Here is a 17115-nt window from a genome sequence, read left to right on the forward strand (position 1 = left end):
GCAAGTTTTGCCTTCCAGAAAAGAGAGTAGCTGTTCTGTTCATGAGACAGAGATGCATCAGTTGCACAGCTCTATCCTGCTCACCCTTAGAGCCCAGCTCTGCTCCCTTGCACCCAGTCTGGGACTTTCCCCACACGGTCTGTAGACCTCCAGGCCCCTTTGGATCCTACATTGCAGACACACAGCACAGTTCTCACTAGTTGTTTGCTAACTGATGGTGGTCAGTCCTTCTGGAACTGCTCTTGGGATCACAACACAATGAATCTGGTCATGAAGCTGAATGGAGGAGAAAGATCTGGGAGTGTTAGTTGACTGCCGGCTGAACATGAGCCAGCTGTGTGCCCAGATTGCTAAGAAGGCCAATGGCATCCTGGCTTGTATGACAGTTAGTATAATCAGCAGGAGTAGGGATGTGATCATCCCTCTGTATTCAGCACTGATGAGGCCACACCTTGAGTACTGTATTCAGTTTTGGGACTCACACTACAATAAAGACATCGAGGCCCTGGACAGTGTCCAGAGAAAGGGAACAAAGTTGTGAGAAGCCTGGAGCAGAAGTCTTATGGGGAGTATGTGAGGGAACTGGGATTGTTTGTCTAAAGGAGGCTCAGACCTTACCATCCTCTACAACAGCCTGAAAGGAGACTGTAGAGAGGTGGGGGTCAGCCTCTTGTATCAGGTAACAGCAACAGAATGAGATGTAGAGGCTTTAAGTTGGACAAGGGGAGATTCAGGTTGGATGTCAGGAAAAAAAAAATGATCAGAGAGAGTGTTCAAGCATTGGAACAGGCTATCCAGGGAGGTGGTTAAGCAATCACCCATGAACGTGTTCAAGAAACATGTAAATGTGGCACTGAGGGACATGGTTCAGTGGGCATGGTGACAATGGGTAGATGGTCACACTAGATGCCTAGAAAAGACCAGCAGTCTTTTCCAAATTTAATTTTTATATGACGAATGCCAGCACCTGTCTTGCACTCAGATGAGGAAAAGGCCTTTCTCATCACAGCCAGGGTACCATGAACACCAGACCGTTTTCATGTTACAGGGACGAGCAATGGCCCACACAAAACCGTTTGTCGCCTCAGCCTCAAAGAACACCCTACCCACCACAAAACCCGGGCCCCGCCTCGGGAGACTCTCACAGGCCACCCCACAGCCGCGGGCCTGGGGAGGCCCCACTCGTTTGGCTGCCGGCCCTGCCCCGGGGAAAGGCAAACGCCTCCGCGGCCCACTGCCACAGCGCGGCCCGCTCCCTCTCTTCAGGGAATGGCCTTGGCACAGAAGGCAGCGGCGAGAAGCGCTGGAACGCCGCCGAGGGCAGCGGAGTTGAGTTACCACCGCCAGCTGCGCTACCCCTGCCCGGCCCCCGCCCCGCTCCGCTCCTGGCACCGGCCGAGAAGAGCTAGCAGCGCGCAGCAGGCACGGCGCGGCCGTCATCGAGCGGCGGGCGGAGCCGGGCGGTCACGGGGAGGAGTCTGCGCCGCCACGGGACGCGCTTCGCCGTGCGCCGGCCGTGGTTGGCTGCCGCGGCTGCCGCTCGCGGGGCGGCGGCGGGGTCGGGCGGGGAGGTACCGGGGAGGGTGGCGGTTGGCCGGAGGTCACTCGGCGCCGGGGTGCAGCATGGCCGCGGCTGTGGTGCTCGGGGGACCGGCGGGCTGGTGGCGCTGGCACCGGGGGGTGCGTGCCGCTCGCGCGGCGATGGGTAAGGACCCGTCCTCCCCGCGGCTCCGCGCTGACACGGGCGGCGGGCAGGCTGGGCCTGGCTCGGGGCTCGGCCGGGCAGCGCCGCCGATCCCCGCGCTGTCACGGGCGGCTCCGCGCCGCGCGAGCCCCGCGTCGCCCCGCCGAGCGGCGGCCGAGGGGATGGAACCCCCGGGAGCGCGGCGGGGCTGTTCACGGCGCAGTGCGGCCGCGCGGAGCCCGCTGCCCAGATGTGCGAAGGTCGCCTCAGGGGCTCGGAGTGGCCTCGCTGCATCGGTGTTCTGTCTCTTTTTCTTCAAATAGCATGCGTGGAGAGTGAGAGAACACTCGTGTTCTTTGCGTAACCACTGACACGTTAACGGTACCAGCGATCTGGATCTGTTCTGTTCAGCCGTCTTAATCATTGCACCAAGTTATTTCCCTTACCTGAAGGCAGACCCAGCAGCACTTTTTCCCGTGAGAGTTCCACAAGTGCTAAATTGGTGGTGAAAGGAAGGGATGCGTTTCAGTGTCCTTTCAGTGCTAGGGGAAGAGGAATGCTCTGGCAGAGCGGGTGCCCAAATCTTTTCCTTCTCTGAGCCTTGAAAACAGCCACACAGTTTTACCCGCTGAAGCAGATAACTGAAAGCATTCCCTCAGCAGCGTTTTCAGTGTCATTTTGGAAGCGATGTAACCAGCCAATATCAGTAGCAGCTCACATATGTCATGTTAGGCTCCCAATAGACTAGTAGGTGAAGACTTTTCAAGTAGTAAAATGGAAGATATATGTTATTTTGTGTGGTATATGCTTTTAAAATCATGGCACTTAAAGAGATTCGGGAATTACTCAGATCATTACTTTAAAGTAAGTTTTTAAATTCTGATTTGGCCTCAAACCTCCTTTAAAAAGATCAATGAAAAGTGTTTGACACTTAATTTTGAAATTAGCTTTCAGTGTTATCTTGCTCAATTTTATCTCTGTTCCTAATGCATGATTTTTCTTCATGGTTGCAGCTCTGATCTTATGCCAGGTAATAGCTCATGTGCAGCAGGTGTATTGGTCATGTGCTAGTAAAGTTAAATACAAGATTCCTGCTTGTGCATTTAGTACCTTTAGTGATACTGCCATTTTTGTAGCAACAGCTACCAATGCATTTTGAATTTTCTGTATATGATAGTCATCAGGAATATCTGCATAAGAGCTTTGACATCCCATCCTGATCAATATCCTGGTCGCCATGTTTCATGTTAGGAACACAGCACACATGAAGATGGTTGGTGGTGAGCGCAGCTGCAAGAAGCAACCAAAACCACCACACTGACTCTTTAAGTTGAAAAATACAGTTTGTCATTGACCGAAAAACCTGATCAAGAAACTGACTATAAGGAGAAATTGTGTCTTTCTGGTATCTCCCACAGAACAAATATTCACGCACAGTATTTAAGCTATTGTCTTAGTAGTGACTGCACTGAAAGTCCTTCTGACTCTGAAAACTGTTTATGGGATGAAGAGCATTAAGCTTTCTTATCCGCTAAGCTCTATTGCACTGTTACATGTCTAGGTATCCTCATATCTAATGTCTTTATTAGATTTGCAGCCCTTTTCTTTGACTTTCAGTAGACTAGAAGTTGTATTTTAATTAGGGATTTCAATGAGCATTGTTCTGAGTGAAACACCATGACAGAGAAGGAGCTCTGTCCACTCTGACGAATCTGTCCAACACAACATAGCATGTCCAATATAACAGCTTTGTCACTGGTTTCTTGCCATTCACTTACAGAATGTTCCTTAGTTTGTTAATTGCTTTTGGACAACAAACCGTGGTGGGTTGTTTCTTCTGTACATACTAGAGACTTAAATCTTCTGGGAGGAAATAGATGAAGGCACCTTGTTTATGTATGTTTGTGTATTGGCAAACTGAATAGTTGATGGAGAAGGTATTGTCTTGTGATGTTGCTGACAAAGGTGCTTCTTGGAGAGGGTGTTCATGATCTTAAAGCACTTTTTTGGGCTAGGTGTAGATAAATCCTTCCTGAGGACTGCTAGTAGGGATGAAGGAAGAGGGATTTTTGTGGCTGAGAGAGAGAGATTTACAGATGAAAGAAATGCATCATCTGAGGGAGCTGTTCATCAAAGAAGTGATACACTACTAGAGAGTGCAAATGTCATTGCCAACAGCTTTGGATGAGTAAAAGGAACCCATTTAACTGAACAGTTTAATAACACTTCTGTTGATGCACTAGCTGGGTGTGAACTGTGGGGTGATTCCATGCTCTGGTGCAGAGAAGCATTAATTACTAAGCAAGGATTACAACTGAAAGACCTACTGCTGTAAACCCCAGCACATTACTTAGTTAAGAGATCAAGTGTACACTTGATGTTCTTTTTAGATGAAAATACTTAGTACCTGTTTTTGCCTTTATTACATTAACAAACATTTAATGAGTTATACCTACAGATAAGAAAAATGTAAGATGTAAGAATACTGACACTTAGAAGATAGTGTGTCTGTTTCTCATCAGCAAGCCTTTACAGAGGCAAGGAGAACCAAGTGGGACATTTTCAATGTAAAGCTGGCCAAATTTAGAGTCTTGTAATCTTCTTAAATTATGATTTTGGCAGAGTGCAGTTCACAAAATCATTGCATAAACTTTAAAAGCCTGTGACCTTTGGGCAATTTAAATTTTATTGGCAAAGCTTCTAGGAGCAGAAAGACCTGATGCTACACAAGTACAGCTAACCTTCCTAACTTCTGTGTTTCTTCATCTTTTTCACTCTAGGATCTACTTCAGTAGTGACTGTAGGAGTTTCCATAGAGAACTCTGCACAAAATACAGAAGCTCTCTCTGATCCTTTTTTTTTTTCGAAGCAGGAAAGTGAAAAGGATGACCTTTTTTGTTGTACCAAAACTCCATATACTGAATCAGGGGCAACAGCTTTCATTTAGTGGCTCATACTGAGCTGCTGTCATGCTTCCCTGTCCATGTCAAAGTACTTCACATTCAACTGTACTTTCTCATACAACCCCAAAAAAAAAAAAATAGCCTTCTTTTTCAGCTTCAACTCACTATGGGCATCTTCTCATACTCCTGTTAACTCTCTTCTATTGGATGGGAAAGAACCCAACATTTTGTTATCTAGAGGGATCAGGATTGTTAGTATGACTCTCAGCCACTCTGGTTAGGGAATTCATACCAGAGATGAATTAGTGGGCTCTTATCCTCTGTGCCAGTTATATTTACCATGTTTGGCATGGGAGCTAGGAATTCCAGCCCAGGAGGTAGGCACTTTTCGTGAACATAGTTCAAGATGTATTTTTTACATCCAAAAAGTCACTGATTTCTTGGGCCTGTTCTTGGCCATTGGTCTGTGCCCTAGAGTACAGCCTTAGAGTACAGTACAGGCAGACTGGACCTTTTCCAGCCATACTGTCTGTGATCCTATCCAGCCACAAGTTTTCATTTAGTTTGAGTAGAGGAGGATGGACTCTGCACAGCGTATTGTATTGTCTGTGCAGTCTACTCTTTGCAGTGAATTCCACCATGGATTTGAAATCCCTTCTTAAAGCTCTAAGGATCATTAACTCAGGAAACAGTCTAAAATGAAGTGTGTGAAGTGATCTTTTAAACTTGTAGCTGTCATTGTCAAAAAGAAAGTTACTTTAAATAGTATGTAGTAGCTTTTGAGGTCATTGGCAGGCCAGGTATTCTAAGGACAGGATTAAAGACAGGTTGCTGTCTGTGCACTTCTGACTTTCCTTTCTTCATGGATATATGTTCAAGAAAAAGCATTTTGAAATTCATGAACTCGTACTGATTTTCTTTCTGAAATTATTTTTAAGGGGAAATTCTTGTGCAATTACACAGATTTAATTAAGCGTATATATTATAGGATAACTTGTCAATGCAAAATATTTATCTGTATTGTGTATAAGCCCCTAATATGGTGGGAGGATTGTGAGTAGATCCTCATCAGTGCAGTCTTAACAGGCACAGGATTCCTTTAGCACAAACTCCTTCAATAATAATGAAGACTCTCCCAGAAAAAGCCAAAATTCTTTGGAGTTAGTGTAGCTGTAGTTGGCTTTGCTAACAATTAATTTCATGTACAAATTAACCTAATACTACTAGTCCTATTTCCAGTGAAGGAAAATTAATTGCATGTGGTATCAGCAATTATTTCAGAGTAGCTTCTGTTGCTCCTGTTATTGATGTTCTGTACTCTGTTAGTTGTTGGAAGTGAACTGAGCATTTTTTCAGCTATTTTATTGCAGTAGCTTTTCTCATTAAAGTAAAATGGACTCAGTGCCACAAGGACAATTTCTGCAAATGCTTCACAATTGATGGGATTGGCTAGGCATATATATGTGGATTTGCAGAGTATGAATCCAGAGGTTCTTGAATTACACACTTCTTAAAAAAAACAAGTATGTGCCATGTATCCTGAACTGTAATGTAAACAGTATCTAGGTATTCAAGCTGGATATCACTTTCCATGGTGATACCTGTGGAGTTTCATCTAACATGAAAGTCCAAAAAATCATGTCTTCTTAAAGAGTCTGTCTGGCAACCTCCCATTGGCTTAAGCAGTCATTATGTTATATTATGTGCCAGGATTTTAGAAGTAGCTGATTAAAATGTGATTGAAATCAGCACTGGTATGTATGTTTGTTTGTAAGGTAATTTTATCAATCTTTTAAAACAGTTTTCTTGTGTTTGAGTACCTGAGTTACCAAATTATATAATACTGAAGTGGCCGATTTAATGTTGGACTGTGAGAAGTTAATGAAGAAGACAGAAGCTGAGTCAGGGATTGGACTATTACTCTAGGAAGTCTCGTTTCCTGTAGTTTGGAATATTAATTAGCATAGAAAAGGAAATGACATCTGATTCATAAATTTTTAAGAAAAGGGATAACTACAGAGATAGCCAAAAGGGGAAACAGTAGAACACAGTGAGACAAAACTGTTAGGACTGGTGAGGATGTTGCCTCATATTACAGCTGATCTATGTCTAAGCCTTTTGGGAACGTTGTGAAATAATGGGCCTTGAGGAAGGCATTATAGTAGAATGAGTTAGCTTCATAGACATTTATACTGAGAGGAGAGTCTTTGAGAAGTCATAGAAGTACTTGCTGGCAACAGGTCTGTTGTTATGGCCCGATTGCCAGTGGCTTTTCGTGTCTTAATCATAGGATGTGATGATAGGCGTTCATGGGAAGTCATTAAAACAAAGCAGCCTTCTGTGGTGACATGGTGATGGTGGAGACAAGCAAGGCAGTGTGAAGTGAAGAAATGGCACAAAGCAGTGTGAGCAAAATGTCCTTCTCAGTTCCCTGTATTTCCTTGAAGGACAAGACAAAATTGCACACGTTGAAGCAGGTGGAAGTTTTGATGTAACTGAGAGAGAGAGAGAAGCTGTATCTCACATGTGATTAAGGTTTTCCTAGAATTAAAGTAAATAACATCTTCTGATATTATGGGGTAAAGAAGGAAAGATGCTGAAAACCGGGACTTTGAACCTTTGCAGTAAGCTGGAACTGCTGGCTAGCAAACAGAGTAGTTTTAAGTCAATGGAAGTGATATACTTGGGAAGACTGACTCATAGAAACTATGACAAGAAGGGACTTTGAGATGATCTCCGTGACCGATGGTGGTGTTTTAAGCTCTTTGTTCATTTGTTTCCTAGATTTGGCATGTAGAGCTTAAAAAAAGCAGTGTGCTCTTTCTGTGACTTATCTCAGTTTGCACTAAGTGTTTTCCCAGTACAGTTTTATTTTAAATTGTGCTACTTCTGTAGCTATATAATTACTGCAGGCATCTGTTGAAACTGTCTCAGACCAAAGTTCTCTCAACAAACTTGATCTATTAAATGTGGCACTTCCAAAATAGTGCTGGAGATGAAAGAGCATGACCGTTGCTGGCTAAGAAGGAGCTTAAAGTCAGAAAGACTTTAAAATGATTAATCAAGTGTTATTGGCCTAGAGAGGATTCTTCACTAAGCATTGAGACCTCTTAGAGTCCAGATCCAGCTTAAGCACTTCTGTATGTGTGCTTCTGAGTTGCAGTAGTTCCATAGCTAGCCTTGTTTCTGCTTGCTTTGTTGCCACATGCTTTAGCGTTTATTCTGCATAACTTTTTCCTTTCTTGTAAAGGAGGAATTATCCTGTGTAATCAACAAAGAAATCTAGGAGCCACCAAATTTGCTGGCATTGGGTCAGGAGTGTTAAAAGTGGTGAAACATTGCTTGCAGTATGTGAATGCCTGCAACACTACTTTCTATCCAGCATGCTAGAGGCCTGCAAAACTAGTGAGTAATCCAGCATTTGATAGTCACTAGCTACTTGTAAAAAGTAGCTGGCTGAAAGTGCAATGCTTTCCATTGGTTATAGAATATACTTTATAGTTCTACCTTGGTAGTACAGCAAATAGAATACAGCACACATTCCAGTAAAAATTTAATCATTTTGTATTTATACTGTATTTTGTTCTATTTTTCAATATTTGCTTTTAAACTGTAGTGCAAGTGATTCTGTGGCTCAAAGAATTGGCAGTGATTTATTACGGAGAATTTCACCTTTAAATTTGGGCTTTATGTCTGACTGCAGGATCAGAATAGTCTGGTTATTGCCTTTTTGTTAGGAGCTGCAGGAAATAAAGTGGCGGCCTCAGTCCACTTCTAGAGAACAAGTGCAATATCCCAGGGCTGTAGCCAAGGTTGCAAAGAAGTCTGTAAAATATATATAAAAAATGATTTTGCTTATCCAGTTTAGGATTTAGACACATAACGGAACAGTGAAAAGCCTGCATGCTTTTAAGTCCTCTTCTCAGACTGAAACTGTGATTTTAGCTTTCAGGGATGTTGCTGAAGTTTGATTATTACTACACTTTTTGAAACATCTACATTTTCCCCAATAAAATAATTTTATCTGACAAGTAGGAAAATCATTCTGGGATGGTTATTTGTGGTTCAGTGTAAGCTTTACAGTTTAAATTATGTGGAATAGGATTCACATTTCTAAACTTTTTAAGCTTAAATATTTAAGTTGTGTAAATCGTTGCACACTAATTACGTGCTTTTTGTTGTGTTATTATCACATTTTAAGATATGGAAATATTGATGTTTATTGTTTTGAAATCAGTGTGTTCTAGGGCAATGGCTTCCAAAACTCCTGTTGGATTCATTGGTCTCGGTAACATGGGAAATCCAATGGCAAAAAACCTGATAAAACATGGATATCCAGTTATTGCATATGATGTTTTCCCAGAAGCTTGCAAGGAATTTCAAGACCTGGGTGCTCAGGTATAGTAGTACACTTTCTGTATTCTGATGATAACTATATGTATTCAGTGGTGCTTACATGTAATGGTTTTTAAATAATCTGTTTGGGTCATTTTTTTGTTTTGTTGTGGTGAAGATCCTATTCAGAACTAAACAATTCAATGAATACAATCACAATCTGTGAAATTTTACGTCGAGCAAAGACACAATTCCACCCTAAGCTATTTTCATACTGTCAGCCAGAATTGCTACCTGTTTTGTTTGTGTGTGTGTGTGTTTTTCTGTTGTGTGTTCTTTTATGAGAGTAAGTTGATGGCCTGTTCTTTCACCTCCTTTCTGTTGCTTCCTCCTCCCCCAGGTCTAGATGGCCAGTGAGCTGCTTTTCATCTGGTTCCTACTTTGACCTTTTCAGGTTAGATGACCCTAGTTAAAAATTCCTGCTGGCATAGCTGTAAGGGTTATAGGGACATATGAGCTTTCCTGCTGCTTCAAGGTGCTGTCCTCATGGGTTGGGGAAAAACCTAATTATTTAAGTGCTTATTTTCTTGGAGGTGAGGAAGGTTATAGTGAGAGAAGAGGAAGGAACAAAAAGGAAAATGGAGGGAAGGAAATTGATCACATTAAGGAGGCTTACCTTCCTGCCATATACCCTGTGAAATCTTGGCCTTGTTCCAGCCAGTGCTATTGCTTTTGTTAGTCTGTTAATACACCCAGAAACTCATTTCATTTCTCACATGGTTGGGGCTGTCTTTTCTGAATGTCTGAAATGTATTTGAGTGGCTTTGACATACTTCAAAGCTATAGCAGTTCAGATAGTTGTGGATGAAGGATAGGTATGTAGAACATAGAAATAAAGAATGTGCTTGAGTAAGGAGAAACCAAGACAGAAATCATTCATAGAAGAAATTTTGCATCAGTGGCAAGGAAATTTTAGATAATTCTAGATAGAACTGTATGCCACGAAAGTGTAAACTTTTGGAACTAATTGCAGCCGTTTTAAACAATGAGATAACATCAAGATTTCTGATAGATAAAACAATGAAGTGCACCTCTTGATAATTAATTATAGTTCCCCGGAAATAATTACAAAATCTTGGCTTGAAGTGGGAAAATAAGCTTTTCAGCTTGTTTTCCTAACTGCTGTTCCTATTCATTGAAGTTGGTGAGACTCAGTGATGAACCAGATCTTGAGTAAGAGGCTGCATGGATGAAATGGTTTGAACAATTACTTATGTTCTAATTTCACTTTCTGCAGTGAGATCTCTTTACTGTGCCTGCCCATTTGGGTAACTTATTGCCACAGTAATAGAATCTTCAGCATCCACTGCAAGACTTCATGTGTGATATTAGGTGATCTATAATGCTCTAAGAGCCAAAGGTATGTTTTAAGATTGTAAATCACTAATAGAATACGTGAGTAGGCTTAAACACAAATAAAACACACTTAAAGAAAATATTTGAACATAACTTCCTCTTTTTGATCTACAGGTGTAAATCCTACCTCAACACTTTTCTCAGAACTTAGAGACTTGTGGGTCCAAGGGGCCTTGTAGAAACTAATGTAGAAGGAACATTGGGCTCTAAGGACTGCTTTTTCTTTCGTCTGGCTGGTAGGGTAAAACTATCAGGAATGTTACGGAAGTGAAAAGATGCCCCCCAGGAAACAGTAAACGTCCTCAAATGTCCGTTGTTTAAAGTCAGTGCTACTGCCAGGGTAGATGGAAGAAGAGGGTTGTTTGATTATAAAGACTGCATATTGTATGACTCCAATTTCCTTATCTCTGAAGTAAGAACTGGGAAGTAGTATATGTAAGGAGGCAGCCACCTGCCTGCTGGTAGTAACTGATAAGGGAAAAACTGGATGAGTGGGAGTTATTCACCTCTCTAGCAGCTGGGGTGAAAATTGCAGGTTTACAAATGGGGAATAATGAGTAGTAATGTGAGCAAGTGAACTTCCTGCACTCTTGTTCTCTGCTGTATTTTTGCTTTCCTCATATTTAACCTTTTCTTTCTCACAGTGCTGTGCATGTATATTACTTACTTTGCCTCAGCTTATGTATCTATGAGTCATATCTCAAATTTGGAAAAACTACTGATGTCAGCTGATGAGTAAAGCAGCCTAAACATGGAGCATTTTTCAGTGTATTTAGTGAGAATGGCCTTTCAGGCAACTGTTAATTGACTCACTGTAAATATAAAGAAAAAAATAGGGAAGTATTTTAGAACAAATATAAGCAGATGTACATGCTGGAGGACATAAGCCAGTGACCAGTGTGAAGAACAGTCTGAGCTATTCAATTGCATACTGCAAGAACTAGCTTGAACTGACTTATGTCAGAAGATACATGGAATTTGGACTGCCAGTCTTTCCTAGTATGTTCTATATTAGGAGTCAGCAATTATTATTTGGTGGGGTTTTTTTTCAAAGTTACAATCGTATTCATAATAACTTCGAATGCTTAATGTTTTTTAATAACATCCAGATGATTCAAGTTGACTTACTAATTCTGAGACATAAAGTTCCAAATTTAAAAAAAAAAAAAAAGCATGCTGCTTGTTGGAAGAGCTAGATAGGTTTCCTCTGAGATTGCTAATTATATTTGTACCAAAAAGTCAAGAACAACAATTCCCACTTGAATTTCCATGTTTTTTGCTATGTACTTCAAGGTGGCAAAGTGATTTTCCTTTGCGTGATTGCAGAAGCTCTGTCACAGTTAGTGTGCATTCTTAGTCTCATTTTTTTTCCTTTCTAATACATTTTTGTAATTTGAAATTACTAATTGTAAATTGTCACATTTTGAAAGATATGAATGGAAAAATGAATTTCTGTGTAGATGACTACTGTACTGTGTCTTCTATCTGTGTTGGCTGAGCTTTCTTTATCTCTGCCAGACTACAATAAAACAGCTTCATCCTATCTGTACAGCCAAGTGAAAATGTGAGGTTGTTACAGTTTTTAATTTGTGTGCAAAATATTGCATTTTTCAACTTGTTGAAAGATTAAAATGGACCACAAGATCTTCAGTTGATAGTTTGCAAACCTTTGAGAATACTGGAGAATATACTGAGAATACTGGACTTTCAAGTAAGAAGATGTACATAAATCCAGGTTCTAATTACACATTTCCTCTCTACTCCTCTAATAATACACATTGGGACTGAACTGAACCAGAGACACTCTGAACTAAAGGCAAAAGTGTCATACACAAGTCATAAAATTAACTAATCAGGTATAGAATCTCTTCTGCTTATAATTGCCTCATTTATTCTTCCTAATGTTTGTTCTTTGGGCGAGGATATGTTTTCTTTTTCTATCTGTGGATGATACCAGATATTTTGTGTAGTATTAACTTACACTTTCAAAACAAAATGGATAAGTTTTTAAGTTCTGTTTTATTTTAAAACTTTTTTACAGTGAATTTACAGTCTTCCCTTCTTTTACTTATTTCGCAGTAGTAGTGGTCAAGAAGTTTATCTTGTATTCCAGGAGTCATTTAAGACGTTATTCGTCATTTTCTTCCCAACATGTACAAAAATGCTTTCTTTGATTCTAAGACCTTAAAAAAACATTGTATATTAGAAGATAATGTATTCACATAAGTGCCTTTAGTATCAAAACTAACACAAAAAGTTAACAAATACCTGTAGGTATAAACAGATAGGGAATGTTGAAACAAGATAATCTCTTTGCTCATTTGTATACCTTAGAGAAGAGAATCAATCTGTAGAAAGCTTTTGAACTGCAATTTCTTAAGCCTTAATGCCATGTAGAATGGAAATTCTGATTTATTCATACTGAGTAATAAATGCATATAAAATTGTACTTCAAATATTTCTTAAAAGTTCTAACAATGTATTTTTCAATTTATTTAGACATTTTGGTGAATGATGCTTGAACTGATAATTTTTTTCTTTAAAAATGTTGATATAGTATTTTGAGAAGCTTCATTTAGCTTATGTGATGTTATTTATGGTGAGGTTGGAGATACAGTCTTTTTTGTTTGTTTGTTTTTTGTTTTTTCCTCAGTCTTCCTCTCTCAGTTAAAAGAGAGGAATCCAAGAACTAAAAATTCCAAAAGATTGGAATCTGAGGAAAAAAAAGAGATTTTTGTGATTCTTAATGTTGTTCTTACTTAGAAACATAGAGCAGTATTTTCTTTAGAGGCATGTTCTAGAGCAAATTGAAGATTCATGAATGGATTACAAACATTTCCACTGATAGATGTCCTGGAGAAGCAGACATCCTTTTTTATTTTATTTTTATATTTTAATTTTTATGTTACTAAACCAAATTAATTGACATTTCCATTATAAGGGTAGATCTTGCTTTCTAGTTTTTTTACCTAGCCTAGTTGTTACTAATGAATTGCAAATACTTAAACTCAGCAAGTGTTCGGCAGCTCTTTCTCAAAAAGGGAAAGCTTACTTAAATTTTCTTTCTTTTTTTACTTTTAAAGGTAACAGATTCCCCAGCAGATGTGGCTGAAAAAGCAGACAGAATTATTACTATGCTGCCTTCAAGTCCCAATGCAATAGAAGTTTACACAGGAGCAAATGGAATTCTAAAGTAAGAATTTACTGTAGTCTAAAGAATTCCCTCTTGTACTCAAATTGCTGTTACAGTGTTTGTCACATGATAGCTTGTAGTGGAAATGCTGTCAGGGCTTGAAGCAGTGATTGAGCATCTGGTGAGAAGGCAGGGCCAGCTCAGGGGAGCTCAGGTGCAAGCAATACAATGCACCTGAGTGACTGGAAAGGACAGAACCAGGATCCACCCCTTTCCATACCTCATTTAAGGTTTGGCAGGGAAGGCAAGGGTTTCTCACTGGAGATCCCTATCTACCTGAGGGCTTTACAGACCTCCTGAAGGTAAGCAGTTTCTTTCCCTTATTTCTGTTGCATCTGAGTGGTTCTTTACTTGCTGTGACCTGGGACCTTGCTGCTTTGCTGTCTTGTTGCTCTTTCTATTGTGTTACGTAACTGTTGCTATGACTCTTAATGTGCTTTCAGCATGCTTAATTTGATACTCTCTTTTTTTTATTATTGATATTTCTAATTACAGGAGAACTCTTAAACTGTGATTGTTTTGATTGTCTTGTGGCTAAAATCTAATTTTATTTCTAGTGGAATAACAATTTATGTGACTATAAGACAACTGGCTTACTTACCAAACTTCTCAGGCGCTCGTGTCTCTTACAGATAAGGTTATGCACTGCAGACAAGTGAAAGTAGAATAATTGCTCACAGCAATTTTTTTTTACTCTTTTCCTTGACATCAAATCTCATAAATGAAATGCTCTGAAAAATGTAATTGTTTCTCATTGTATTAAAAGTGTGTTAACTTAGAGTAGCTGACGAGACTCTATAATCCCAACTTTTATCGTTTGTAGTCTTGGCAGACTCCTTACTGTTGATAAAGGAATTTGGGGATTTTTATACAAAAATGAACAGGAAGGATCACTGAAAATTTTTGAATCTAGTGTTGTATATCACACAAAACCAAACTGTCTAGTATGGTTAAGCTGCAGTAACGTCTGCGTCTGTTCATACCTAAGAGCAAAGATCAATGTTACAGTCAATTCCTTACTTTACAGATAATAGGCTTTTCTGAATATAAAAGGTGACTTTCTCATTTTGGCTTATTGAAAATATTTTTATATACAACACTGTTAACAATAACTCTATGTTCTGAATAGCTTGAGGCCTTGGCCCAGGGTTCAGTGATTTTAATGGATCTTGTACAGAAGTAGCGGACTATAGGGTTCCTTCAAGATTCAGTCTGACCTATGTTTTGCCATAACGTTCTTGAAGAAGGAGATGCTCTCCCTGTTCCAAAAGCCATGATAGATAGATTAGAGATAATTAGCTTCAGATTACCAGTTGTATGTCTGACTGATTTGACTGGAGGAAAAAAGAGTAAGAATTTGTCTGAAACCTCAGTTTTATTTTGCTATTATTTCCAAGTTCAAGTATGCTTCAGTCTTCAGATCTGGGAAGAAAACTGTTCACTTTGGCTTACCTTTCCTTGTTTATTAATCAAGAAAATACCTGAAGAGTTTGTTTAGTCTGGAACAGTGGTTTTATTAGCTTTTGTGGAGGGATTCTTGCTGAGCCTAAAATCCATTATTTGCAGAGTACTGATAACAGAAATAGTTTCAGGGCTTGCCAAATTAATAAATGGATAGTATTTTAAAACCTCTTCTGGCCACGTGCTCATTGCTTTCTAGCAAGACGACTAAGGCTAGTCATTACCTAGATCTTGCAGGATTGTACTGCTATCCATCTTAATAATGTAGAGGAAGAAACATGCATACAAATGAGAAAAGTACAGGAGGTCTTCTAAAACTGATAAAATTATAGTTGTTGATTGTAGGCTATGTTAAGGAGTAGTGACTAGAAAATGAAACGGAGAGCAGTTTTTCTTTGCTGCTTTCAACACAGGAAGTAATGGTTGCTTTCTTCCCTTACTGTCTATAGTTTAATTCTGCACAAAGTAGGACTGAGCAGATCTAAGTCTGTAGCTTATACCCTTCAGGGAAGAAGGGTAATTGGATCAGTCCCATAAATCTGAGCAAACAGCTGTGGGAGAACTGTATCCAGGATGGCAGTGCTTTGAAGACTGCTTGGCAGTACTTACTACCTGCATTATACCAGTTAATCTTCTGAGTACCTAATACTGAGGGAAACAGGATACAGAAAGCTGTCCTGTAGTTTCTCAGTGTGCATACACAAAAGAAGAAAGTGTCATTTGATAGCAGTTTTTAATTGCTGCTCTGAGTGGCTTCCTCACTGACAACTGGTTTGACCTTGATTTTTTTTTTTTTTTTTTTTTTTTTTACTTTTTGAGCTTTTTCTGAAGAGAACATTGGTGTTATGGAACATTTAAGGGTTAACTTAGTCATCCTGCTGTTTCCAGGAATTTGTTCCACAGCACACTGTATAGAATCATAGTGGTCTTTCCCAACCTTAATGATCCTATGGCTCTAAGATCAAGTCCAACCACTGACCTATTCCCACTATGCCCACTAATGATGTCCCCAAGTGGTACATCTACGTAGTTCTTGAATGCCTTCCAGGATGGTGACTCCACCACCTCCTTGGGCAGCTTGTTCCAATGAGCCACCGCTCTTTCTTAGAATAAATTTTTCTTGGTATCAGCCTGAAACTTAAGGTCTGAAGTGTTAGTCATTTCTGCTGACACAAGGGAAGTTCACTTCTTCTATGGCTTTAAACTAAAAGAGGGGAAACTTAGGTTAGATGTTAGGAAAAAATTCTTTATTCAGAGGGTGTTGAGGAACTGGTGCAGGCTGCCCAGGGGAGTTGTGGATGTCTCATCCTTGGAGGTGTTCAAGACCAGTTTGGATGGGGCCTTTGGCACCGTGATCCAGTGGGTGGCAGCCCTGCCCATGGCATGAGTTTGGAGCTCAGTGATCTTGAAGGTTCCTCTAACCTAAGCCATTCTGTGATGCTTTGATTATTACTTGTCTTATCATTAGTTACTGGGGGGGAAGAGGCCAGCCCACCTTGCTACAATCTCCTTTCAGGAAGTTGTAGAGAGCAATAAGGTCTCCCCTGAGCCTCTTCTCCAGATGCAGAAAGGCTCTTTGTCTAATGTAACATGTAGCTTTAAATTACTCACCTTTTTATGACTTAAAAATTATGCTGTTAGATTTCATAGTGCTTGTAGGTCCAGTGGACGTTAAATAATAGTGCAATTGAATGGAAAAAGGGCTAAGAGTATAGAAGGTTGTTGTTGTTGAAGGCATTTTAAAAGTTAATTGCCTGTTTTTAATCATGTATGCAACTTTTTATGTTCTGCCATTTGAGATACAATTTATCTGCATAAAATTACTGGTTGTCAGCGTGGAAATTTTTCTACAGGCTTTGCTTTTAAGTCTGTAATGGGCTTTTGATGTTCAAGTTGTGATCTTTATGTAAAATAAATTGTGAAAATAATTAAAAGAATGCAATCAGACTATTCTGGTAAGATGCTTAAAATATTGTATATGGAAAGAAAAGTGTATTAAGGTATATAAAATTTTAAGCAGTATCAGCATTTAGTTCCATAGCTTAGAATGTATCTTCAGTAATCTGTATACGGTAAACTGTTAAAGCTTGTAAGATGGCAGGTTTTCCTAGGGAACTCCTTTT

At 39.9% G+C, this 17115-nt stretch overlaps 1 protein-coding gene across 1 annotated transcript in view; it reads left to right on the forward strand.

The window, feature by feature from the left end:
- The first annotated feature begins 1621 nt into the window (after nucleotides 1-1621).
- The window catches only part of HIBADH (3-hydroxyisobutyrate dehydrogenase), an 81117-nt gene continuing 65623 nt past the window's right edge, over nucleotides 1622-17115 (forward strand). The window contains exons 1-3 of the mRNA XM_042888971.1: nucleotides 1622-1705; nucleotides 8825-8985; nucleotides 13422-13531. Of these exons, the coding sequence (XP_042744905.1) occupies nucleotides 1624-1705; nucleotides 8825-8985; nucleotides 13422-13531 (353 nt within the window). The 5' untranslated portion in view covers nucleotides 1622-1623. The remainder of the gene's footprint in view (nucleotides 1706-8824; nucleotides 8986-13421; nucleotides 13532-17115) is intronic.

This window comes from Lagopus leucura, unplaced genomic scaffold (genome assembly GCF_019238085.1).
Source record: "Lagopus leucura isolate 7727_CA_CO unplaced genomic scaffold, USGS_WTPT01 Super-Scaffold_100157, whole genome shotgun sequence".
In the NCBI taxonomy this organism is placed as follows: Eukaryota; Metazoa; Chordata; class Aves; order Galliformes; family Phasianidae; genus Lagopus; species Lagopus leucura.